This window comes from Gossypium raimondii, chromosome 2 (genome assembly GCF_025698545.1).
Source record: "Gossypium raimondii isolate GPD5lz chromosome 2, ASM2569854v1, whole genome shotgun sequence".
In the NCBI taxonomy this organism is placed as follows: Eukaryota; Viridiplantae; Streptophyta; class Magnoliopsida; order Malvales; family Malvaceae; genus Gossypium; species Gossypium raimondii.
The window spans coordinates 33,923,140-33,948,840 of record NC_068566.1 but is presented as its reverse complement, the minus strand read 5'-3'; the positions used below and the strand labels follow the sequence as shown (position 1 = coordinate 33,948,840).

Below are 25,701 nucleotides of genomic sequence, written 5' to 3'. Positions count from 1 at the left end.
AGTGGGCTTGCCCCGTGATTTCAAGGTACCTAAAGATATGTTTGAAGGAAGAAGGGACCTATGAGCCCACCTGATGTAGTATAATGACTATATAAATGTGTTGGGATCGTCAGACGCAGCCAAATATAAGGCCTTCCCTACAATGCTGAAAGTATGCTCCAAGGATTGGTATCTCTCCCTCCCATAAGACTCGGTTCATAACTTCTCGCAATTGGGAAAATGTTCTTGGGTAGATTCAGGGCCCATCGAGCGATCATGAACACACTCATGGGGCTGATGTTAGTAAAGTAGCGGGAGGGTGAGTCTCTTCAAGACTATGTAAAGAGGTTCCATGCGACTACACTCAACACAAAAAACTTGGAAGACCTATGGGCGATAGATGCCTTCATTATGGGAGTGCAGAATGACCACGTCCAGTACTCATTCACAGACAACAAGCCACAGAGCCTAGTCGACCTGTACGAGTACACCCATAAGTTCGCAGAGGCAAAAGAAATTAAGAGAGCGTCGCGGGTTAATTTTCAAAAGGAGGACCGATAACCCAAAACTAGAAAGGGACAATGTGGTAGGCAATCTCTCATCAACCAGTCTTTACGGGTCAGGATCAATGGACCGTACAACACCTTAACCCAAGGTGACACACTTAGAAACCCGCAAGGGCCCCAATAAGAACACGAGAGGCATTATCCTCCCCAGGGCAAGTTTGAGGCTTACACCCTGCTGAATGCCACGCGAGCCTACATCCTCAACCAAGTAAAGAGCCTAGGCATCCTTCCCAGACCACCCACGATACAAAGTACTAGTAGAAGGACGAACTCCAGGGACTGATGCTTCCACGATGATATTGGGCATACGAGGAAAGACTGTTTCACGCTAAAGGATGCCATAAAGGAAGCAGTCTGAAATTGCGAACATGATAAGTTCGTAAATCAAAAAGGTTTGAAGAAGGGCCGAATCTCGTGAGGACCAAATTCCAAGGGTAAGCAAAGGGAACGAGGCACCATTCATGTAATCATAGGCACCAATGACGACTGGATGCAGTCAAATGCAAAACGCTGAGAACACATGAGAGGTGGATGTCACTCAGTGCTCTAAAAAGGCCGTGACACTAGGAAAAATAGCATGTGGAGTTTAGGAGCGATGACGAGGTACTAATCCGTGACGATGAGGGAAATGAGCCAAAGGAAGTTTCGGCTACGGTCGCAAGATTCAAAGTTAAGAGGATACTTGCTGATAGCGGTAGCGCGGTAGAAGTCCTATCTTAGGAAGCGTATAAGAAAATAGGTTTAAAAGAATAGTCGTTGTCCGAGGCCAGCCCCCTGTACGACTTTGCAAACCATCTTGTCAAGGTAAAAGCTGCGATCACACTACCAGTCACCTTAGGGGACAACGACCAAGAAGTATGGCCATTTCTATGTGGTCGACCACTCGATGGCATACAATGCCTTATTTGGAAGACTAATCATAAGGATGGTGAAAATGGTGATGGTGACCTTTTGCATGAAAATCAAATTCCGACAAGTACCAGTGTTGGCTTCTTGTGATCCAACCAATACAAGGCGAAGCAATGTCACATGCTATCTGTTAGGCAAGCAATGAAGCCTCTGCCCAAGAGGCAGAGTTCACGAAAGGAAAAATTAACGACCCAAGCCATCAACTTAGACGATCTAGATGTAAGAGAAGAGCATTGAGATAAGAAACCCGAAGCAGCAGAGCACACCGAGACCCTATAGCTATTCTGTGACAACAAAAAGAAAATAGTTAAGATCTCGTCAACACTAAATAAGGAATAAAAAATTATGTTGTTCAAATGTCTGAGGGGGAATTCAGACGTCTTCGCATGGTTTGCGATGGATATACCAGGCATAGATCCACAGGTAATTGTGTATAGGTTGAATGTGTTCCCAAAGGCGAAGCCCGCAAAGCAAAAAAAATGCACTACATGTAATAGAGGCAGTGAGGCAGGAGGTCTCCTAATTGCTGGCCACTGGATTTATCAGGGACGTGGAGTACCCAAATTGCATCTCAAATGTGGTAATGGTAAAAAGGTGACGGGCAAGTGAAGGATCTGCATCGACTTCTCCAACCTGAACAAGGCATACCCCAATGATAGCTTCCCCCTAATGTCACTAGATCGTCTGGTTAACGCCTCCGTAGGGTCCAAATTTCTGAGTTTTATGGATGCCTTTTCGGTCTACAATCAGATCCTACTGGACTTTTCAGTCTACCAAGAAAAAATAACTTTCATCACCGAAGAGGGTCTCTTCTATTACCGAGTCGAACCATTTGGACTCAAGAATACAGGTACAACTTACCAAAGGTTGGTAAACAGGATATTCAAATATCAGATAGGCCACGGCCTAGAGGTGTACGTAGATGACATGCTGGTAAAAAGTGAGTCCATGAAGAAACATGTGCGGAACCTCTCCACAGCATTTGCTATATTGAGGGTCCATAACATAAAGCTTAATCCGGAAAAATGTGTCTTCGGGGTGCAAGTTGTCAAGTTCTTGGGTTTCATAATCTCATAAATAGAAATAGAGGTGAATCCGAAAAAAATCTAGGCCATCATAGAGATTCTCCCGGTGAACTATAAAAGAAATTCAGCGTCTCACAGGCAGGGTGGTGGCTCTGAATAGGTTTATCTTCAGGATGGCAGACAAGTGCCTCCTATTTTTCAAAGCTCTAAGGAAACCCTTCTCGTGGATTGAAGAATGCCAAACTGCCTTCGAACAACTGAAACAATACCTCACCTCCTCTCCACTGTTAAAGTCACCTAGAATGGGAGAAACACTATACCTATACTTAGTAGCCTCAGAGGAGACGGTCGCAGTCGTCTTAGTTAAGTTTGAAAGCACCATTCAATTCTCAGTATACTATGTCAACAAGGTGCTTCATCACGGTGAGCTCAGGTACACAAAAATAGAAAAATTCATCTATGCTCTAATCATTGCAGCTCACAAGCTACGATCCTACTTCTAGGCCCACCCAATCGTTGTAGTCACCGACCAACCGATGAAGGAAGTGCTCACCAAAGCAGACACCCTGGGGAAGATAACGAAGTGGAGAATCGAACTCGCAAAGTTCGGGACAGATTTCACCCTGCGAAAGGCGATAAAAAGACAGGTGCTGGCAGACTTCTTAGTAGAGTGCTAGTTCGAAAGAAGCGAGGAGATGACATGTACCATGGGTTGTAATTTGATGCATCAAATAGTGAAATATCTCACAGAGATAGTGTAATATGCGAACACTAATGAAAGTTAGCAATTTAATGATGGCACATTTTATGATGGGACGTACCACTCTAATGATTCTTATATTTTGAGGAAAAACGATACTCACTTTGCATTTTGTACTAAAGTTTCTTTTTATTGTTGAACACTGCCAATAGTAAACACAACCCCAGGAATCGTACGCACAATAGATAACTCGAAAGGTTGGTTAGTTTACATCGACGACTTTGCAACCAAAATAAGATCAGGGGAAGACACGCTCGTAGTAGACCCAAAGGGCAACAAATGGCAATATGGACTATCGTTTAGATTCCAAACATCGAACAACACCGTCGAGTACGAAGTGCTGATCTCTAGGTTATAATTGATGCACCAGTTGGGTGCTAGGGACCTAACTATACACACGGGCTCCTAGCTAGTAGCGAAGCAAATACATGGCAAGTACGAGGTGAAAGAAGCAACCCTAAAACAATATCATGCGATGGAAACCCAATTACTGGCAGGGTTCAACAAAGCCGAAGTTAGGAAGCTCCCAAGGAACGACATCACGAGTGCAGATACTCTGTCAAAGTTAGCATCCTCCATCACCATTGAGTAGAGAGGAAAAATCCTACTCGAACTCAAAGAAACGGCAAGCTACGGCACCCCCAATTACTCTCTACGACCCAAGAAAAAATATGGATGACCTCTATAATCCACACGTTATAGGGTAAACAGGAAAGCCAAGATTGAAAAGAGCTCGCAAAACTAAAGCGCAAGGTGGCAAGGTATGTCTTACATACGAACTGCGAATACTTGTTGAATTCTTCACATGAAAATTACATATCCACCTATTGCAAACTTATTACATACTAAGTTAAAACAACATGTTTCATTCACCTTTTGATATATACACCTTCCTAGAGGGTATGCTATATAAAAAAGGGTTTTCGTACCCATTACTATGATGCCTTTCTCCCTTAGAAGCTGAGTATATCATGAGAGAAATCCATGAGGGCATTTGCAGATATCACTTAGAAAGAAGATTATTAGCACAAAAGATACTTAAACAGGGGTACTATTTGCCTACCATCTACGAAGACACCTAGAACATGGTTCGCAAGTGCGACTCCTGCCAAAGAAACGCTAGAATACAGCGACAACCAGTAGAACCCCTCTAGATCATGATAGGACCTTGGCCTTTTGCGACCTGGGGGTTGATATCCTCAAACCATTCCCCATAGCCATGGCACAGAAGAAATTCATTATAGTAGTTGTTGACTACTTCACCAAGTAGATCGAGGCAGAAGCCTTGGCAACTATCACAGAAAAGCAAATAGAGTCATTCATGTGGAAGTCAATTATATGTAAATTCAGAATACCTCATATTATTATCACGGACAACACTACACAGTTTCAGGGTAAATTCAATAACTTTTACATAGACCTTCAGATATCCTTATCCCAAAGCTCAGTAAAGACCTCACAAACCAATGGCTAACTGGAAACTGTAAACAAGAAAATTCTAACAGCTTTCAAGAAAAAGGTGGGCGAACTAAAAGGGGTTTGGTTGGAAGAGTTGCCAAGAATCCTGTGGGCACTGTAAACCACGCCCCACACTATAATAGGAGAAACAACCTTCTCACTCGTTTATGGCACAGAAGTCGTAATCCCCACGGAGCTAGGCTTAAGATCACATAAAAAGCGACACTTTAACGAATAAGCTAACCATGAAGCCCTGAGACTCAACTTGAACCTAATCGATGAGCTCAGAGAAAATGCTAAAATTAGAAATACAGCTCGCGCCCAACAAGTAACTCGTTACTGTAACTCCAAGGTCAGAGGAAAATAGTTTCAAGTAGGCAACCTTGTGCTAATAAACACTGAAGCTAGCCTACCTTCTTCCCAACGCGGGAAAATGGCTCCTAACTAGGAGGGATCATATAAAGTGGTAAAGAAAATAGGCTATGGAGCATATAGGTTAGCAAGAATGGAAGGCACGATGGTACTGCAAACTTAGAATGTCCGACACCTCAAAAAGTACTATGTACAAATTCCTATCCCATAAATAAAATTTCATTCCAACAAAACTATCGTCGGTGAAAACAAGGTTCGTAGGTGAAGAGCCGTAACCTCTAAAACAGTTAACGAGAGCAAAGTTCGTAGTTGTAAAAACAAGGTTCACAGGTGAAGAGTGGCAACCTCTAAAACAGATAGTGAGAGCAAAGCTCTGAGCTGTAAAAACAAGGTTCGTAGGTGAAGAGCCGCAACCTCTAAAACAGTTAGCAAGAATAAAGCTTCTAACTGTAAAAATAAGGTTCACAGGCGAAGAGCCACAACCTCTAAAATAGTTAGCAAGAGAAAAGCTCCCAGCTGTAAAAACAAGATTCATAGGTGAACAGTCACAGCCTTTAAAACAGTTAGCGAGAGAAAATCTCTCAGTTGTAAAAACAAGGTCCGCAGGCGAATGGCTGCAGCCTTTAAAATAGTTAGTAAGAGAAAAGCTCCTAACTGTAAAAATAAGGTTCGTAAGTGAAGAGCCATAACCTCTAAAATAGTTAGCGAGAGCAAAGATCCCAGCTGTAAAAATAAGGTTTGCAGGCGAAGAGCCACAAACTCTAAAACAGTTAGCAAAAGCAAAGCTCCTAGCTATAAAAAAAAGGTTCGCAGGTGAAGAGCAACAACCTTTAAAACAGTTAGCGAGAGCAAAGCTCCAAGTTTTAAAAATAATGTTCACAAGCGAAGAGCCACAACCTCTAAAACAGTTAGCGAGAGCAAATCTCCTAACTATAAAACAAATTTCACAAGCAAAGAGTCGCAACCTCTAAAACAGTTAGCAAGAATAAAGCTCCCAGTTGTAAAAACAAGGTACGCAAGTGAAGAGCCGGAACCTTTAAAACAGTTAATGAGAGCAAAGCTCCCAGCTGTAAAAACAAAGTTCACAAGTGAATAGTTGCAACTTCTAAAACAGTTAGCGAGAGCAAAGCTCCCAACTATAAAACAAGGTTTGCAAGCGAATAGCCGCAACATCTAAAATAGTTAGCGAGAGTAAAACTCCCAGCTATAGAAATAAGGTTTGCAAGCGAAGAATTTTAAAACCTCTTAAGTATGAAACAGCTCACGGATTCATATTCCCAACTATGAATTTTAAAACTTTAAGTATAGAACAACTCACAGGTTCATACTCCCTGCTGTGAGACAAAACCCTTAAGTACTAAATAGCTCTCAGATTCGTATTCCCAGCTATGAATTTTAAAATTCTTAAGTAGAGAACAGTTCACAAATCTACATTCCCAACGCATTATTCTCAAAGCATAGTACATAATACAAAGCTTGCAAACATAGAAAGAAAACCAATAGGAAATAAAAACAAATACTTGTTCACTAAACAAAAATTAAATTACCTTTGCTCGATTAAATCATCAACCCCCCAACACCCTGGTCAGTGTTAACAAGAGCGACACACTTGCCAACTGAGGAAACAATAGTAACACCCCCAATTACCGAAAGAGGATCTGAGTTCACATCATCACCGATAACAGAATGAGCCATTTCTGCAGTGGCAGAGCCCTCCCCCTCCTCTAGATAAAGCTCACCCTTCCAAATAGCGACGAATGAGTCCCAAGTAGGCCCAGAAGGACTGAAAACATTAAAAACGAAGCTACTCATGTCTGCATCAATGAGCGCATCAAAATCCACCTTGTGAACATCAAAAGGACCACAAGTAACTTGGGCATGAAGTAGTAGATTCTCCTTAAACTTCCAAAGGGAGCCTAGGATGTTTTGGGATGTTTGTTGCCTAAAAGCTGTCAAAACCTCATCTTGCTTCCGTAGGGTGCTATCCACTTGCTCTTTACACTCATTGATAATCCTTTCCAACTCGGTAGAATGTCTCAAAGTGACCCTTTTCAACTCCGCCTCTGCAGTTATATGCCTCTCTCTCTCTGAAGAAAGCTCAGCCTCACAGTCCTCTACCTTAATCTCCATGATTGTAAAGCGCTCGATGAGAACCCCCTATTTCTCATTTATTATCTCATTCTTCTCCCCCATCTTGTGATACATCTCACGCACCCTATTTAGCTCAGCCTTGGAGTCCGTGAGTTCTTTATTATGGGCTTTCGTCTGTCTCAGTCTGAGAGCACTGACTACAGACAGCAAGAGGTGTAGAGATAAAGAGAAGTCATATCCAACCTCAACATGCACTCTTTCAATAGTAGGAGCTACTGGAGAGTTCTTAGGAGCAAGGGGATGGGGTATCCTCATTGATGGTAATCAGTGAGTTTGCCTAGGCAACAGTTGGCAAGCTCGCCACAAGAAAAGAATGATAAGTAGTGACTGTAGCAACAGAGCCACCATGATCGGCTCTCTTTTTTCGACAATGCTCTAGTGGAGCACCGCTCTCCTTCTCCTCGCTAGAAGGGTTGATACATATGGCCCTAGCAAAAGTCTTATGCTTCTTACAGCCACTGCCTATCAAAGCATCAATATCCATAGCTTTATTAAGCTCGCACAAGATGTTGTCAATCTCATTGGAATTATCCTCACATCCCCGATTGCCTCCTGCAGCATCAACAACCCAATGATCAGTAGAAGCAATTAACAAGTCAGTACCTCCTCTAGCCCTCTCATCTTACTCGAACTCAGGAAGAGCGAAGAGATAGAGCGTCATCCCACAATAATGGTAGAAGAAGTTCGCAGGCTCCTCCAAACGCCCTGTTAATATCATGCCCAACTAATCAAGGGAATCATGAGGCTAAGTACTTCTCGTTGGTCGTCCACCAACTGATTGTGCGACCTCTTAGTTGTCGCTAGCTCTCCAACTGTTCATGCTGAGATCCTCCAAGTAGAACCTGAAGAAGTTTCTTGCAGTCAAGATCACCTTCATTAGTGATAAGAATCCTCTAGAAGGTACGCATATCTTCACTAGGGGAAGACCACATGGTGAGGAACCCAAAGCCCTCACTAAGGATGTTGCGGACTTAAATGTACTTCCCCTGTTTTAGCCAAAAGTTCTTGCACTGATTTCGTATGATCATTCGCGCCTTCCGATGAGGGAAAAGTAGTAGAACCCCACTGACTCGCCCACATCACTCCCCTTCAACTAGTACAGATGCTAGAAGACAAAGAGCATCAGCACTTCACAATGCTGGTAGCTATCAAGAAAATACGCCATGGTTAGCCACCAGAAAAAAATTAAAGAGTTGGCCAGGAGCAAGGCGGTAGTCATTAAGGAGGTTATAGAAGAAAGGATGTAGTAGGAGGTGGAATCCTGCTTCTAAGACATGCAGCAGAAAAAGGAAGATATCCTCCGTTTCCTCAAACACCCAGTGTGACCCCAAAGGGGTGAAAATTTCATAGGCAAAGTGGGGGAGCTTTATTCCCTGTACAGCCAGAGCCTGTTTCATTTCTTTCGGTGTGGTGGTACAAACGTAAGGCTTTTCAATTACAATGAATGGAACTGGACGGACCGAGACGATGTGGTTGTGGGCTCCTCTCATCTTCACCATGATTTGAGTAAAAAAGAAAACAAAAATGGAAACTAAGAAGCAGAAAAGATTCATGAGAATTACCTCGATTCTAACTTGCAGAAAATACCAAATAGTGAAGAAACCTAAACCCCCTAGAGATCCCCTTTTAAAGAAAAGTTCCTTAAACCGTTTGGATGGCCAAAAATGAACCAACGACCCAAATGCGACCCAAAGGTTTAGATGCGCACACCCAATACCGGGGTTCACACGTGGCAAGGCAGTTGTTATGCACCACGACTTACGGCGTACCCAACAAGTTGCATTCAAAATAGACCTAAGGCCTACCACTTTATAACGTCTCTTAAGCCCACTAAAGGGGACTAGATTGTTAGGATTCTATGTCCACTAGCCCAAATGACCCAATAGGGTCCAGGTCTCCGACCAGGATAAACTCGACCTGGAAGAATAATGTCCGCTATAAAGATAGTTCGTTGGGGACCCTGCTAGGATGCTGGATGTTCACAAAGATAGCTCGCTGGGAGAGTTCACGAGGGACCCCGCTAGGGTGTCGGGTGCTCGCAAAGATAGCTCGTAAGGAGAGCTCGCGTAAACCTTGCAGGAATATGGTCGTAAACTATGTCCACAAAATGAATCACGAGCCCTATAAGGGGCCCCCGCTCGTGACCAACAGGTACGGGGCTCGCTGAAGGTGTCAGTCCCAAGATTAGAAAGGACTACGTGCTCCACAGACACGTATCCAATAAGCTAGGGAATGTCAGTGCCATCGGCCCTAAGACCGAGACAAAATAGTGGGCCCTATTTGTGAGCTGTAACAGTAGTAGTAGGAACATGTATAAATACCCCATGTGTTTCCCTTAATACGACATAAGAAAAATATTCTTCAACATGAATAAATTCATAAACAGATCTAGGATTTATTCTACTTGGGTTTTGACCGATGTGATTGACTGATGTAATATTAGTTCAGTCAGTCACATCTATGTCTCTATCTTCTGGGAGTCATTCGCTACGATACCCAAGACAAGGTATCTCCGTAACTAGACTTGATAAGCGGCATATTAGTCTTTCAATTGATTTGCTCAATTCTGATTAGACTAAGGACATGTTTAGATAATCTACTAATATAAGTTTTCTTTCTACATTACAATCTGACCACGTAATGTCATTTAATATTAGTTTAAACGATAGATAATTAGTAAGCTAATATTTTCTTTCAATTTTATTTATGTACAAAAACTATTGAGGACAATATACAAAAGATATTAATGATACTAATGGATTTTATTAAACCAAATTGTTCGAAAATTACAAGTATATAGACGGAATCACTACACTAAAGGCACTAGATCCTAGATCCTAGCATTGGGGTCAAAGAATTTATTCTTTTTTCCTAACCTCTAGTATTGGTATTGATTTAGTGTATTTCCCATTAGATTCACCACCTTTATCTAATTTTAGTATTTTCACTTTTTCATCTAATTGTCCTTCAACTTCATTAATATATACCTCAAGGACATTTATGGATTGAGATCTTTAATTAAGCAAATAGATATAAAAAATACCATGAAAAATATCAATAAAATTGATAAATTATTTCTTTTCCATTAAAAGATGGAACATCAAAAGGTCCACATAAACTAATGTGTATTATTTCAAGAAGTTGGGTACTTATTGTGGTGACTTTACGAGTATGTTTGGTTTCCTTTCCTTAATGCAATCTACATATACACGAATATTAGTAAAACCTAGATTAGGTATAATCTCATTCTTTAATGAGATAGTCTTTTTTCTTTAGATACATGACCTAAACATTTATGCAAAAAATAAACAAATTTTTCATTTAAGATATTATGTTTAATTTCAATATTGTTATTGTACAAGCCCAAATTTACCCGGGGCCCAATATGGTCCAAATAAAACCAACCCTATACCCACCTAGACCTAACCCAAAATCAGCCCAGTACACTTAAACAAACCCAAACCAATTAAACCTACCCAAACCCAATTACAGGCCCGAAATTAAACTCAACCCAAACCCAATCCTAAACAAAACCTAAACAGCCCAAATGGCCCAACACAAAAAAAAAAGAAACAGGAAACCCTAAGCCTTGGTCTTCGCCATCGCCGCCTAGCTCGCTCATGACCACCGACGCCACCCGCTCTCGACACCAACCACCCCGTCCACTTGCACTGCAGAAGAAATGACAAGATAATAAATTTAAAAAAATAGAGTTGTAAATGGCTATAAGAGCCATCTAAAACCATTGTAAAAAAGGGGCTATTATTTTCTTTATTTTTCTCTTCTTTTGTAACATTTTCGTAGAAAAAAGCAAAAAAAAGGTGACCTTTTTTCATTTTCGCATTTCCCATCTATTAATACATGTTCATTCTATTTTTATACATATTACATATATATAAATAGTTTATATTCACAAAAAATTAAAAAAAATTAAATTTTTACCTCTTCTGAATTTCCACGCGGTGGCCGGCGCGACGCCGGTGCGACGCCGGAGCGGCAGGCCTAGGCCGGAATCTGGACCTAGTCCAGAGAGAATATTTTTTTCTTTCTTCTGTTTTTTTTTCTTTTCAATGCCCAAATGATTTTTTTTTCTCAAAAGAGTGCCTTTTATACCCTGGTAAAATGACGTCGTTTTGGCCGGCATTCTTAAGCCCCGGAACGACGTCGTTTTGACTTGGTTCAAATCGACCCAACCCATACCGCCTGGGATCCGCGTGTTTTTGGACCAGAGGGGTTATTTTCGTCCTCAATCCTTCCGCTTTTGAGGCCGTTTACAATTGGGCCCTATTCCCTTTTATTATTTGTTTTAATTTTGCTCTAAATTTTCATCTTTCTTGCGATTTGGTCCATAGACCGTCTGCTCAGGCTTTGTTAGAACGACGCCGCTTGGTCAACGTGGGAATATTTCCCTTTTGGTCCCCCTCCTTTTGCGCGTCTGGATTTAATCCTTTTTGTTTCTTTATTTTTCGAATTCGCCCCATATTTTTCATTTTTAATCCAATTTAGCCCTTTTTTATTATTTTGGTTATCTTCTTATTAAAATTAATAAAGTTGACATTATTATTACTATTTTTTTATTTTTTATTATATTATCATCTTTACTATTATTATTAATATTAATGTTATTATTACTATCATTATATTTCTATTTATATTTACTTATGTAATTTTAAATGTATGTGCCATCTTATATTATATTATATTATTATTACATAAGTGCTTATATATATTTCATATATAATTTATTTAATATATATATTAAATACTTTTTATATATACATATTTATATACATATATCTATATACTCTTTTCCTCATGAATATATGTATATATACTCATATATATTTTATTTTATTTTAATAATTTTAAAACATACATATACATTTTTTCATATTTTTATAAATTTATGTGTGTACACGTGTTTTATAACATACATACTTATATAGTATATATATATATATATATTTGCATTTTATAATCTATATACATATATATATATGTAAATACTTATATTTTTATATCTTATAATTCATATATACATTTTCATATTTCCATAATTTTATGAATATACATACGTATATATTTCCCTTATATGTACATACATATTTTCCTTTATTTTTATGTTCATTTATGTATTTATTTATATGTCCTTTTTATGCTTTAGTTTATTTATTTATTTATTTGCTATGGTATATGCATGATTGATTTATTTTATTTATTCGTTTTTGCTCATATTATTTTTGTTCACATTATCGTATTTATTATTTCATTATGCATATTAACATCATACTTCAAAAAAGAAAATTTTTCTAAATAAGGCAATATTTAGCATTTGGAATTTCGAGGAAACGTGCCCTAAGGTGCTGGGTGTCGATTTTTCTCATTCAACTAAATAGCTAAATATCCTTTTTAAAATTTTAAAATAAGGCAATGTTTTGCGTTTGGAAATTCGAGAAAACATGCCCTAAGGTGCTGGGTGTCGATTTTTCTCGTTCAACCAAATGGCTTAATATCCTTTTAAAAATTTTAAAATAAGACAATGTTTTGCGTTTGGAAATTTGAGAAAACATGCCCTAAGGTGCTGGGTGTCGATTTTTCTCGTTTAACCAAATTGCCAAATATCCTCTTGAATTTTAATCCATGCCATTCGAGTTTTTTTAAGGATCATATTTTAAATTTCTTTAAAGTTTTCAGTTTTTCGACACTAAGACATTAAGTAATCAACTAGGTACCAATTTTGGGCGTATCGAGGGTGCTAATCCTTCCTCGTGCGTAACCGACTCCCGAACCCGTTTTTTTGAATTTCGTGGACCAAACTTGTTGTTTTAATAAAATCAAATCGTTTATTAAAAACAACCACTTTTCGATGTAGTCCGATCACACCTCATCAAAAAGGATCGGTGGCGACTCCCATTTTCGTTTTCATTTTCCAAAACCCAAGTCGACCCCGTTTTTCATCCAAAAAATGGTGTCAACAGTTATGATAAACAAGTAAAGATTCATCAAAATATAAATCAAGTTTTAATTTATATAAATCATCAATAACATTTCTAAAACCTCTAATAGTGTCATTTTTAAATAAATCAAAACAACCATGTCCAAACTTAACATTAAACCCCAAAACATTAAGTTTTTTTAATATCAATAAAGTTCTTAGAAACTGAAGGTCCAAGATTAAGATATAAATAGTATCTAAGACTAAGATATAAGTCCTTATGCTTTCAATTAAAGCCTTTATTTAGTTATCCATATATAAGATATCTTCATTTGGATTTGTGGTTTAGATTGAAAGGAATATGTGTTTCATGTTGGATACATTAGTAGTAATAGTAGTAGTAGTGTCTAAGTCAAACAACTAAATATTATTAGCAACTTCAATTAAGCTTGATTTGAAACATATAAAAGTATAAAATAACTTTCTTTTTAACCAAACTTTGTGTTTTTAGCAATCTTTTATAATGTCTTATTTTCTTACAAAAGTGACACTTATCTATCATTTGTTTTATTTTCTCACATTTAGAGACATTGATAAGCGTATTTTTCTTCCTCTTAAACTTGTTGGTTTTTACCTTAATATCTCAGTGACTTACAAAGTTGATGGAATGACTTCCTTAACTTTCTAATCTTTTTTTCTCCTAAACTAGCTTACTAGCCAATTCATTAACATCTTGCTAATCTTTAACAATGTTACAGTTAATTTGAAATAGCCTATAATTTGGAGGTGGTTAGTTTAAAATAAACCTGACTAAAAAAGAGTCTTCCACCATCATCTCCAAGGTGTTTAGTCTTGTTGCAATATTGGTCATCTTGATGATATGTTCTTACATTCCCCTCGACCCATCAAACTTCATGATAGTGAGATGTGTCATTAAAAACATTTCTACAAACATAATATATTATTTCTTACTTTTAATTTGTTGAATCGTGGTCTTAACATTATTGAAAATAGTCATGTTAAAAACATAAAGTTCAATCTGTTTGATCATTCTCATTGCTTATGATACAAAGTCTCTTCCTCATTGTTTAACTCAATAATAAAAATAGGTTTATCTCCTAATAGTGTCAAGTCAAGATCCAAAACACCTAAATGGAACTTAACTTACTCCATTCAGAGAAGCTCTAACCATTAAAAAAAGCAACAAATAGGCTTGCGAATGAAAAGAAATAACTGTAAAATAATATATAAAAACAAAACAATACATAAATGTTTAACTATTAAATTTAATTTATGAATTTATATAAGCAAACAGTCCAAGTATATTGTAATTCTCCTCTAATTACAATATACTATCATAAATAAATGTTACTAACTTTAATGGACAAATAAATATTTTTACTAAATAAACACATCATCTTTAGAAATTCAAATATATATCTAACAAGAATATTTCATAAATAATAATTTTATGATCTTTAGAATAACATTATTTTCACAAATATAAAATAGGCTAAAATGATATATAAGACTCTGAACTTTCGCAAAAAAAATCAATTAAACCCCTCCACGAAAAAATATACTCAATTAAGCCCTCAATCTCTCAAATTGCATCAATTAAATCCTTTGACCAACGTTTTCCATCTTTAACCATTACAGCGTCGATATGACCGTTAACGGCGCTAACGTGGCACTCCATGTCAACGACAGTTGACATTAATTGCCACATCAGCAAAAAATAAAAAAATCAATTTTTTTAATAAATTAAAAGAAATGTTTTTTATTGGAATGGGTTCAATCATTTCAAAGCTTATTTTTAAAAATCAAAAATATTTTAAAAATTATAAATATATAAAAACATTATTAAAATTTATAAAATATTAAATAAAATTCAAAAATTTAAAAATTAAAATTAATAAAAAACCATTTAAAAGTTAAAGCTCGTAATGAATATGGACATATGGTTATCCAAACTCAATGAAAATCTAGACAACCATGTGTCCTAATTCATTGTAGATGATTTTCTAAATTATATAAAGTTTAAAATATTAAAATTATTTTTCTTTAAAATATTATATATGTATAAATGTTTAATTTTGTTGGTACCTTTTAAGATATATAAAAAATAAAAATATTTACTTTAATAAATAAACATATATTAATTTTATTTTAAAAAACTGAGTCTTATAGAATAAACTTTAACATGTGATTGAGAGATTGCTAAACCCTGCAAAAGAAGAGCAAAAACACAAAAAAGATGTTAAATAATTCACAAAAATAACCAAAAGCTTTTAGTAGTAAACACACTGACACAAACTTTTACAATGGTTGCATCTGAAATTATAATGAACATAGAACAAGGAAACCAACATCATACGAAGCTGCAGATTCTACTTGAAAGGTAATATTGTCCAAACATAAAAGAAGCCATGTTGGTGCAAGTGTAGTAGAGATTCCCTGCTTCTTAGGTAGGCAGTTACTGATTTAGGCTTCCTAAGCAATAGAGAATCTCTACTCCCCTAATATCCAACATGACTAAAGATAAAAAAATCTCAAACCTTCTAGGGTTTTAAAAACCCCAATTTTTTGAGAATAAATTACTTCAAAGTGAAAAAAAATGAAAGTTGTGGGCAGAAAGAAAAACAGCAATTGATAACAAGGAGTTAATAGTTTGAAAAATAAATCTATTTGCTACAAGAGTTATTAAATTTGTTTCAAGGTAGTTTTGCTTAAAAGAAAGAAAATTAATATTACAATGTGTCGAAAACTAGCCATTAGTTATTTGGTAAAAAATAATTTAAATTATAAATGTTTTTAAAAATATAATAAAATGTAAATGACATTGATTGTAAATGTTCTATTTATAAGGTGAATGAGTGGGACGGTACTTATGGACTGGATGGCGGCTAATGTTAATTGGGCACCCATTCCCAACTCGTTATGTAGTCAGTCGCCATGACGATATGGTAAAACCCACATCGCCAAATATTTCAAATTGGTATGTCGATTGTTGATATATTTCATATGTTTTGTTTGTTTCAAACACGATAAATGTATCAAATTCAACCCCAAATCATATTATTTCGGAAAATATTTTTTTATATTTTCCGGGAAAAAAACCATTTCCAACGCATGTTATACAAATGGTTGAATTTTGGAATTTTTTTTTTTTACCGGAAAAAATTTGGAAAGCTTTGAGAGTAGTTTTTTCAAAGAAAAAAAAAACATGATATTTTGTGGTCTCTGAAAATAACAACACCCAAAGCTCTCTCTGTCGCTTCTTCCATGGAGTATGGGACATCAGCATATCGTTTTCACTGAGTTTATTGTGTTGTGTGTGTGTCTCTCTCTCTCCATGTCAAACCATTTTATTGTACCATTGCTTCACTCTTTTCTGGTAAGTACACACTTCTTTATCTCTCTTTTTCTTCCTTTCCCTTTTTTCTCCTTTCTCTCTCATAATCATTGAGAAACTTTTTACTCTTAATCATTGAGCTTTTTCTTCTTCAAGTGTTGTTTTTTTAAGTTATTTTCATTAACTGATACTTTTTTTTTAACTCTTACATTTAGCATTACTTCTTTTGTTCTCTCAGCTTTTTACTTGATTGAATCCATGTTGGGTTATCAAGTAATTGCTAGAGCTGTTTATTGTTTTGGGTTTTTGATGTTCTGCACTGGTTTTTTTGTTTGTTCGTGAAGTGCTTTTGGCTGTGAAAAGACTTGAACTTCCCATAAATTCGGTGCTTCAAAGAAGAGAATTTGTTGGGTTTCTTTGCTTGTCTTAATCTGGATAAGGTTTAAGGGGCCCCTAAAGAGTTACTTTTGAGACTCAGGTGAATTTTTGGAGATCTGCATGTTATAGTGAAAAGGATTAAGGAAGATAGGTCGTTTTGTGTTTAATTTTTCCTTGAATTGAACTTTGTTTTATTTGTATTTGGTGATTCCATTGCATGTAATGGAGTCCTGGAGTTATGTTTCTGGGGAGAATGGATCTGAATCTGATGCAGCAAATTCAGCTTCTGATTCTTTTGTAAGAAACAGAAATGCCTTTATGAATTTGGAGTTCAAAGGTCCATATAGTTTTAGTAACAATATGATAGTCTCTGGACAACAAACAATTGAAAGCCATGGTTTTGGAGAGTTGGGGTATGGAGAATTGATAGGGAAACAGTTAACTAATGGTTCAATTGGGGATGTTTTAAGTAGCAAAGTTAGTGAGGCTAGAACTGAAAATCCAATATTGGCTACCCTGAATACCTTTTCCGTGGACGATGAGTCTAGTTCTATGCTTTCAAGTTCTGTTGTAGACTCGAATAGTCGGGATTCTTTGCTGATAGATTTGAAGCTGGGAAGATTTCCTGATTATATAGATGGCCAAAGTTCTAGTTTATCTATAGGAGCCCCCATTTTATCATCATGTGAGTCATCTACACCCCCAAAGAGAGTTCGAGCGGCCGGAGCAAATTCTCATACTGCATATTGCCAAGTTTATGGGTGTAATAAGGATCTCACTTCCTCAAAAGATTACCACAAGAGGCACAAAGTTTGCGAGGCTCACTCAAAAACTGAAAAAGTTATTGTTAATGGAATTGAACAAAGGTTTTGTCAACAATGCAGCAGGTCAGTTTTGCTTGTAGAAGCCCTTTTGCAGTCTTTATATTTGTGTAAATTATGGTAATGTTCACAGTTTTCTTTTTATCCCTTTTCAGCTTTTCCTGTGTTTTCTCATTAGTAGAAAAGTTTATCTGGGACCTTGGAAGTGTTCCGGTTGTCTTGTTCCATCTTTCATATAGTTAACTAAGATTGGATTGTTTTCCAGGTTTTTCGTTTCATGTTGCAAATCTTGTTTTTGAGGGTTGTATAATGAACCTTTTCACTTTCAAGGCTGTAACCTCTGCGGATGGATTGCTGGCATAAACCTATTTACATTGTTGATTCATCTTAATTATCAGGTCCTGTTGTTTTTCAGGGAAAAGATAAAATCTACCATTTTGAAAGGTTGCCTGATTTTGAGTGTCAATAAATGGGTGAAAGTCATTTTTGTCATCGTAGAACTTGGCTCAATTACCATACTTGAGCCTCATTCCTGCTATAATATGTCTTAGTGTGTTTCACCATCCAGGTTTCATTTGCTGGCTGAATTTGATGATGGAAAGCGCAGTTGCCGTAAACGCCTAGCTGGCCACAATGAGCGGCGGAGAAAGCCTCAAGTTGGTATTCGATACGGGAGAACCGGAAGGTTACTTCAGCCATATAATGGTAATAAACCCATATCATACCTGATTTCAGTCATTCATATAATAACGTGTCGATATGTGACCTGCAATTTTTTTACTTCCTTGGCAGAATATTAACATGAAAATATAAGTTTTGTTTGCTAAGCTAAATGGCAATAGATTACTTGAATTGGTAGAAAGCTTTTCCAAAAATACAATGATTTGCTTATCTTGTTTCCTAAATATAAAACATCAATTGCTTTTATTTCTTGATTCATACTTTAGTTCAAAAACACTTGAAATATTTAAATGTTTTGACTTCTTTGTATAGTAAACATTGAGTTTGTTGACATTACCATTTATGATCGCATTAACATTCTCTAAATTGGATTCCTCTTTTATTGATGTGTGTATATCTTCAAATATTCATTTCCTGTATTTCCATGCAAGGAAAAGTTAAAGTGAAATGAAGCCTTCACTTTCCATATAAACTGATATGTATGAACATCCATTTCTTGTCTCAAACCCCTATATCAACCTGCAAATTTGCATGCTTACTGGATTTAGAAGGCATATGTGAGCCTTCAGAGCTTCATTCCAGCATTATCAGTAAATTATATTCAACTTGGGTGTATGCTTAACTCATCTACAAGGGACCATTGCTTAAGGTTTCTCAATTCAGGTTGTGAGTCCATGCCATAGTATCTTGAGATGTTGCCTCTTAGTGCCTTTTGAGAGATGTATGCTCAATATCTGAGTGGTTTTTCATTGAATTATTAAGGAGACACCATACATTTTCACCCAGTTCTCGGTAACTTTTTCTTTTATTCCAAACTTTAAACTAGGAGGATGGACAACTGCTAGGAACCTTTGAGATTCATGTTTGTTTCAAGTCTGAACAAGCTAATCACCTGAGGATTAAGATCACTTTGAAAGATTTTCAAAGCTTAAGTTCAGCTCAGATCTTGCAATGTGAATCCATTCAAACTCAAGCTCAGGGTCAAGCTTGAGTTCAATCATGCATGCGCAGACTCAAATGTTAGCTTGAATAATTTGCAACTAGATTGGCACATTTCCACAGCCTATGTTGTTCCGACTCTTCATTTTACTTGAAGTACCCTTGTTTGTCATCTGTGTCTGACACATTTCTGGAGACATGGCCGTCCAAGGACCCTCCAAATAAAGTCTTAGAAAAATATAGAACATATTCCTATTAAACACATACATGTCTCCGATACCCACGTCCTAGTCCGAATACATAGTCAGTTACTAGGGGGATGATATATGTGATGACATGGTAGCTGCGTTGACCTTCTGTTTCATGATAATACAGAGGTGCATAAAGATGCAAAGAAGTTGTGCTTTAGCTTTATAAGCTTCATTCTAATTCTGTTTCACCGATTCCTTTTGTACAAGCCATATGATGATTAACATGTATTGACATTTGACAGTTTTAATGGTCTGAGATTGCTTGACATTACCTTTCGTAGCTTGTCAGAATTTATGGTTCTAGAGTTTACTTTTACTGGTAGTTTAGAGATTAGCCATATTAGCTAGACATATCACTTTAAAACACTAAGCAGTATTCATGTAGTCTATGATACTCGGACTCAGGTTAGAGTGTCTTGGAACGAAGTCAAGAATTTTAAATTGGGCTGGTTGAGATAAAAAGAAAAGAAATCAAATTATAATTATAATTATAATTTTTGGGGGGATCAAAATTTTTTTTTTTTTTTACCTTTTCTAAAGTATAAAAATACTAAATTATAAAAAACAAAAATTGAAGAAAATATGAAGAAGATGGGAGGCGGGACCTCAGCCTACCACCCTCCCTACAGCGCTGTGAGTGTCAAATTTGCATGTGTCCTACACCTATATGTTCAACTTTTCTAAAATTTTCCATGTATTTGGAGGGTTATATCACCACAATCATGTCCAAATATGTGTTAGACATAGGTGAACACGAAAAATGAAAAATCAAAAGTAATGGTTGCCTTGCAGGTAAGACAAGAAGTCAGAGGCGCCAAAAGTTTAAAAAAAGCAACTAAGTTTACTTTAGTAATATTCATAAATATCCGTGACTTTTATGTTTTACATCTCGTAAATGCTCCCAACATTGCGCAGGCTTCGCTGGTGGCAGATTTCAAGGGACTATGCTGACAAATACATCCTTTATTTGCCAAAATGTTCGAACTAGTGGCCTTTTGCATCCTGAGAAATATGTAACAAACGAATGGGGCAAACGGATAAAAGTTGAAGATGGGACGGATTTTAGCCCTCTTTCTGCCATACCTGTCAAGAACGGGGGGCATTTTGAGAAACATTTTCCCTATTTCCATAATGGACCTAGTGCAGTCACTGGAGGCATTTTAGGTGAGAACAATGCACGATATCCTCATGGTTTTGATGGGACTTATTCCGGATCACGGCCTTTGTTCCAAGGCACCTCCTCGTCAGCAAGTGAAGACATCAATGTTTTCGATGCAGCATTGAGCATTCAGGGATTATCTGGGATTTCGGATTCTGTTTGTGCTCTCTCTCTTCTGTCATCTCAATCACACAGCTCTTCAAGCCACTCATCAGGAATTCCCATGGCCCGTTCCCTGGTTATTCCAGGCTACCATAACCATCACATGACTCAAGTCTCGGAAAAGCTCGACAGAGTGTTGAATACGATCTCTTCATCAGGGATCAATTCAACCGAAGGCAGTAACATGGGTGCTATACTGATATCTGATAGTAGTGAAGCTGCCAACTTCAATATCACTGATGGACTATCATGCAAAGATGGACCAACGATCAACTTGCTTCAGCTTTCATCGCAGCTTCAGCGAGTGGAACATCAAAGACAATCTATGCAAGAAGACAATGAAAATGAGACCTGCCTCCGAATCATTTAAGTACAGATTAAGGTAAGTAAAGATGCTCGAGTTGAATGACATTATGATCATATATCTTTGACATTTGAACCAAGTGTTTTGTTTATCTAACATTCTTCCATTCTCTGAATTTGCTGGCCTGGAACTAAATGATTGGACTTGCAATGGAAGACAAGTTCAATGTTGCTGAAAGCTGCACAGTTCTCGAGATGTCCAAATAGTCGGAGTAACATAGATGGAAGCATGATGAGAAAGTTCAGCAGCTGCTAACAGGATTCCCCACCCCACCCCTCGGTTAAGTTTCACCTAGACTTTTACAAGTTATTTTGTAATCGAAAAAAAAAATTGTTTGATTATGTTTCTCGAATTAAAAATGTTTTGATGAACAAAATTATCAACATTTCTCGAATTAAAAATGTTTTGATGAACAAAATTATCAACATTTCTGTTTGCAACGTTCATCAAATCAAGTTTAATATTCGACACTCGCTATTTAGATGCATAACTAAAGCAAAATTATCAAACAAGTTTTATATGAGCTTGTGATATAAATCTTACTAAACTGCTTAAATTTTAGGGTAAATTACACTATTAGTCATTAAACTATGGGTAAGTTTAATTTTGGTTAGTTAATTAAAAAAGTTACAATTTAATCTTTGAACTATTTGAAAGTTTTCATTTAAGTTATTAAATTATTCAAAGTTTTTTATTTAAGTCATTGAGTTGTTGAGTTTTTCTTTTTTTAATCACCAGTGAGCTCCAAGCGATTATTCGATGGCCAGTATGGTAGATCAATATCCATCGATGAGTAAGAGAATATATTTTAGATCTAAGTTTCATAAAAAAAATGTGAAATATAGAAGAGAAAAGGTCAGAAAGCTTTTAATCGGTGCAGGTAATGGGATAAAATTGATTTTAATATTAAATACAAATTTTTTGAATAGTTCAATAATCAAATTGTTGTTTTATGCCATAATTAATTATACTAGGAAACTTGGCACGTCATGTTAGCATAAAATCTCAAAGCTGATTTTACTTTTTTTTTTTTTTTTAAACAGAGTTAGCATAAGCAAAGCTTTCATCTAACATCCATATTAAAACACAAAACAAAATGGGAAGTTGGAAAATCCTTGTCTGAATAACTCAATTATTCCATTTAAACTATCACATATGTTGCATATTCAAAACTAAAAATTTTGTTGTTGCCATTTCCCTATCCCTTTTACAATCTATCATTATAATATTATTAATTGTGAAACAGTTGAGTAGTCATTATCACTAGGTGAGTTGACTTCAATAACTGCAAGCTCTCACACACCCACCAATTTAATTAATTTTAAATGGAAATCATTTGTTTGGTAGGTGATTAAATCGAGTTTAAGATGTTTCTGTATTTGACGAATATCGGCAGTTAGAAGATTGTGCTCAGAATATGTCTGAAAAAAGTTCCAAGTCATACTCACACATATATACAACAAAACCAGTAGTTGAGGCTGTCGTAAACAATTCTTGTTTGTTGGGGGAATAGATATAAACCCATAGGAGTATCATTGTTTACAGACAGAAGGAGTACTACCTCTTGATATTGCACAATGATGTTCTACAAATTTGCCTACCCTCTGCCAATGGTTGCTTTCTTTGCTATAATCATTTCTCAAGCAGGTCAGTTGCTATAATCATTTTCGTGTTTTAGTTAATTAAGTTTTCTTGCTAATAATTTCCTTTCCCTTTTCTACTTTTGTTGTAGGAGCATATGATCCGTTAGATCCTAACGGAAATATAACAATTAAATGGGACGTTATGTCCTGGACTCCGGATGGTTACGTTGTAAGTATAACTTAATTTCACTTATTATACTCATATTTTTTTCATTAAACTCAAAATTAATTAATTGGTTCACGTAATCACCTTAAAAGATAAATTTTCAATAAATTTGGTCAAAACTACGACTTCCTTTATACCAAAAACAATGATTTCCATTTATATTGATCAAAATGTTAAATATTGATATGTATCCATCACTAATATATTTAAACTTTTTCAAGTTTTTTCTTATAATTGAAAGTTACCTCAAATAAGAGCCTAGCTAAGGGTTGGCAGGGGCTTAATCCAGAGTAATAACAATTTTAATCCAGTCTAATTATAGAATATTCAATTTAACTTTTTTTAATCCTTTGACTCCAAACTTTTAAAATTTTATTTTAACCCCACAATACCGAACTTCTAGCTTCGATCCAGGTCAATATCCTAATACCCATATGCAAATATTACTTCGATTTAGTAATTATAAAGTTTCTTTTATTAAACTCAAACTTAAATTAGACTGTTCATGTAATCATTTTTAAAAGGTAGGTTCCAAATACTATATTCCAAACTTTCTTTATACCATAAACAATGCTTTTCACTTATGTTACTCAAATTTGGTTTGGATATAAGATCCCATACTAAAATTTTCAATATTCATTTTTATAGTAAATATAACTTTTGAGTGTGGGATAGTTGAAGAAATAGAAATGCAAGCTTATATATCATATCTGGTATGCAGGCAGTTGTAACAATGACCAACTTCCAAATGTATCGGCACATAATGAGCCCCGGCTGGACCCTAGGCTGGGTTTGGGCTAAGAAAGAAGTGATCTGGTCAATGGTGGGAGCCCAAGCCACTGAACAAGGAGATTGTTCAAAGTTCAAAGGAAACGTCCCACACTGCTGTAAGAAAAACCCCACGGTCGTGGACTTGCTCCCCGGCGTCCCATATAACCAACAGATAGCCAATTGTTGCAAAGGTGGCGTCGTGTCGTCATGGGGCCAAGACTCCTCCACCGCGGTTTCGTCCTTTCAGGTGAGTGTTGGCCGTGCCGGGACTTCCAATAAAACAGTGAACCTGCCGTTGAACTTCACTTTGCTTGGTCCTGGTCTGGGTTACACATGCAGCGGAGCTAAAAAGGTGCCGTCCACTGTTTTCCTCACCCCTGATGGTCGACGAAAAACTCAAGCATTGAGTAAGTTTTTGATAATTTGCACTTAAAACAGATATACTTACACCCGACATAAGTTATGTGTTGTAATTTGTGCTGCAGTGACATGGAATGTGACATGCACGTATAATCAGATTCTGGCATCACGATATCCGAGTTGTTGTGTCTCGATGTCTTCATTTTACAACTCCACAATCACACCTTGTCCATCATGTTCTTGTGGCTGTCAAAACAACAATAATTGCATCTCGTAAACCTTCTTTCTGATCCCACACGAAAATGTTTTTAACTATGGGATTTCACTATATATCATCATCCCTAATGACATTAGTCTACAAATTGCAGGGGTGATGCAGAGATAGAAAGTGTAGTTGGCAAGAACAGAACAAGGAGTAGAAATTCGAATGCGATGATAAGGTGTACCAACCATATGTGCCCCATCCGAGTGCATTGGCATGTGAAGCTGAATTACAAGGAGTATTGGCGAGTGAAGATGACGGTCACTAATTTCAACTACGCCATGAACTACACGCAGTGGACACTTGTGGCTCAACATCCTAACCTCGACAACATCACCCAAGTTTTCAGTTTCGAATATAAACCCCTCCTTCCTTACAAATACACAAGTAAGTCCTTGTCTTTGATTTGAATTTCCCTAGGCAGTCGACAAGTGGGCTAACCATGGACTAACTTTGAACATGCAGATGACACTGGTATGTTCTATGGCTTGAAGTTCTACAATGACGTATTAAAGGAAGCCGGAGCTGATGGAAACGTCCAATCAGAATTGATTCTTAGGAAAGACATGAGTACATTCACGTTCAAGCAAGGTTGGGCTTTCCCTAGGAAAATATACTTCAATGGCGATGAATGCGCCATGCCAGGTCCAGAGGAATATCCTTATCTACCAAACTCTGCAAATTCAAAGCTATCGACAATGGCTTCCTTTTTGCTTTTGGTTTTCGCTAATCTTTTGGGGATGATTTGAAGTGAGTGAGTGAATGAAAGCAGGGAAAAGATGAAAGAAACCAAACCTTTAAGAAAGTAAGCCATTGACAGGCAGCCATGTGGATGAAGTTGAAGCGGTAGGGGGTAGATGAAAAAAAGTGTGACATGAATGATTTTGCAGAGAAAGCCAATAATGAATCTGGGTTTTTCCAAGGTTTTATCATTAGTGGCTCGGGCCGGGTTTCAGTCTGGATTTTTAGTTAAGCTGGTCCAAATTAAAGGTTGATCCGTAAATATGTTTTATTTAAAAATAATAAAATATAGTGAAATTTTATTTTTACATTGATATTGATATATTGATAACTAAATTTAATTAATTTTTTTATTAAAATAATAATTATAATCTAGCCTGCTTGAATTTTAAATTATTTATACAAAGTCCCAATCAGGAAAAATCCTTAAGAAAAATAATTTTCTTTCTCAAATAGGCAGAGAGAAGCTTTAGCCTGAAAATAGTAAAACTGG

The 25,701-nt window shown here is 36.6% G+C and overlaps 2 protein-coding genes across 4 annotated transcripts; both read left to right on the top strand.

Annotated features, from left to right (window-relative positions):
* The first annotated feature begins 16,071 nt into the window (after positions 1 to 16,071).
* LOC105788474 (squamosa promoter-binding-like protein 6) lies at positions 16,072 to 21,692 on the top strand. Of its 3 annotated transcripts, none has more exons than XM_052627331.1 (5): positions 16,072 to 16,153; positions 16,855 to 17,775; positions 18,278 to 18,414; positions 20,496 to 21,283; positions 21,422 to 21,692. In XM_052627331.1, exons 2-4 carry the CDS (start codon positions 17,111 to 17,113, stop codon positions 21,269 to 21,271), a joined length of 1,578 nt encoding a protein of 525 aa, XP_052483291.1. In that variant the 5' UTR covers positions 16,072 to 16,153; positions 16,855 to 17,110; the 3' UTR covers positions 21,272 to 21,283; positions 21,422 to 21,692. The 3 variants fall into 3 exon arrangements, with proteins under 3 accessions (XP_052483291.1, XP_012470849.1, XP_052483292.1); XM_012615395.2 differs by lacking the exon at positions 16,072 to 16,153 and adding an exon at positions 16,392 to 16,552; XM_052627332.1 differs by lacking the exon at positions 16,072 to 16,153 and having other exon boundaries at positions 16,608 to 17,775; positions 21,427 to 21,692.
* A 138-nt stretch (positions 21,693 to 21,830) lies between these two features.
* LOC105788476 (COBRA-like protein 4) lies at positions 21,831 to 25,516 on the top strand. The gene is made up of 6 exons (XM_012615396.2): positions 21,831 to 22,912; positions 22,998 to 23,077; positions 23,796 to 24,252; positions 24,331 to 24,478; positions 24,574 to 24,854; positions 24,933 to 25,516. The coding sequence occupies exons 1-6, from the start codon at positions 22,843 to 22,845 to the stop codon at positions 25,214 to 25,216; spliced, it is 1,320 nt and encodes a 439-aa protein (XP_012470850.1). The 5' UTR covers positions 21,831 to 22,842; the 3' UTR covers positions 25,217 to 25,516.
* Positions 25,517 to 25,701: the final 185 nt, after the last annotated feature.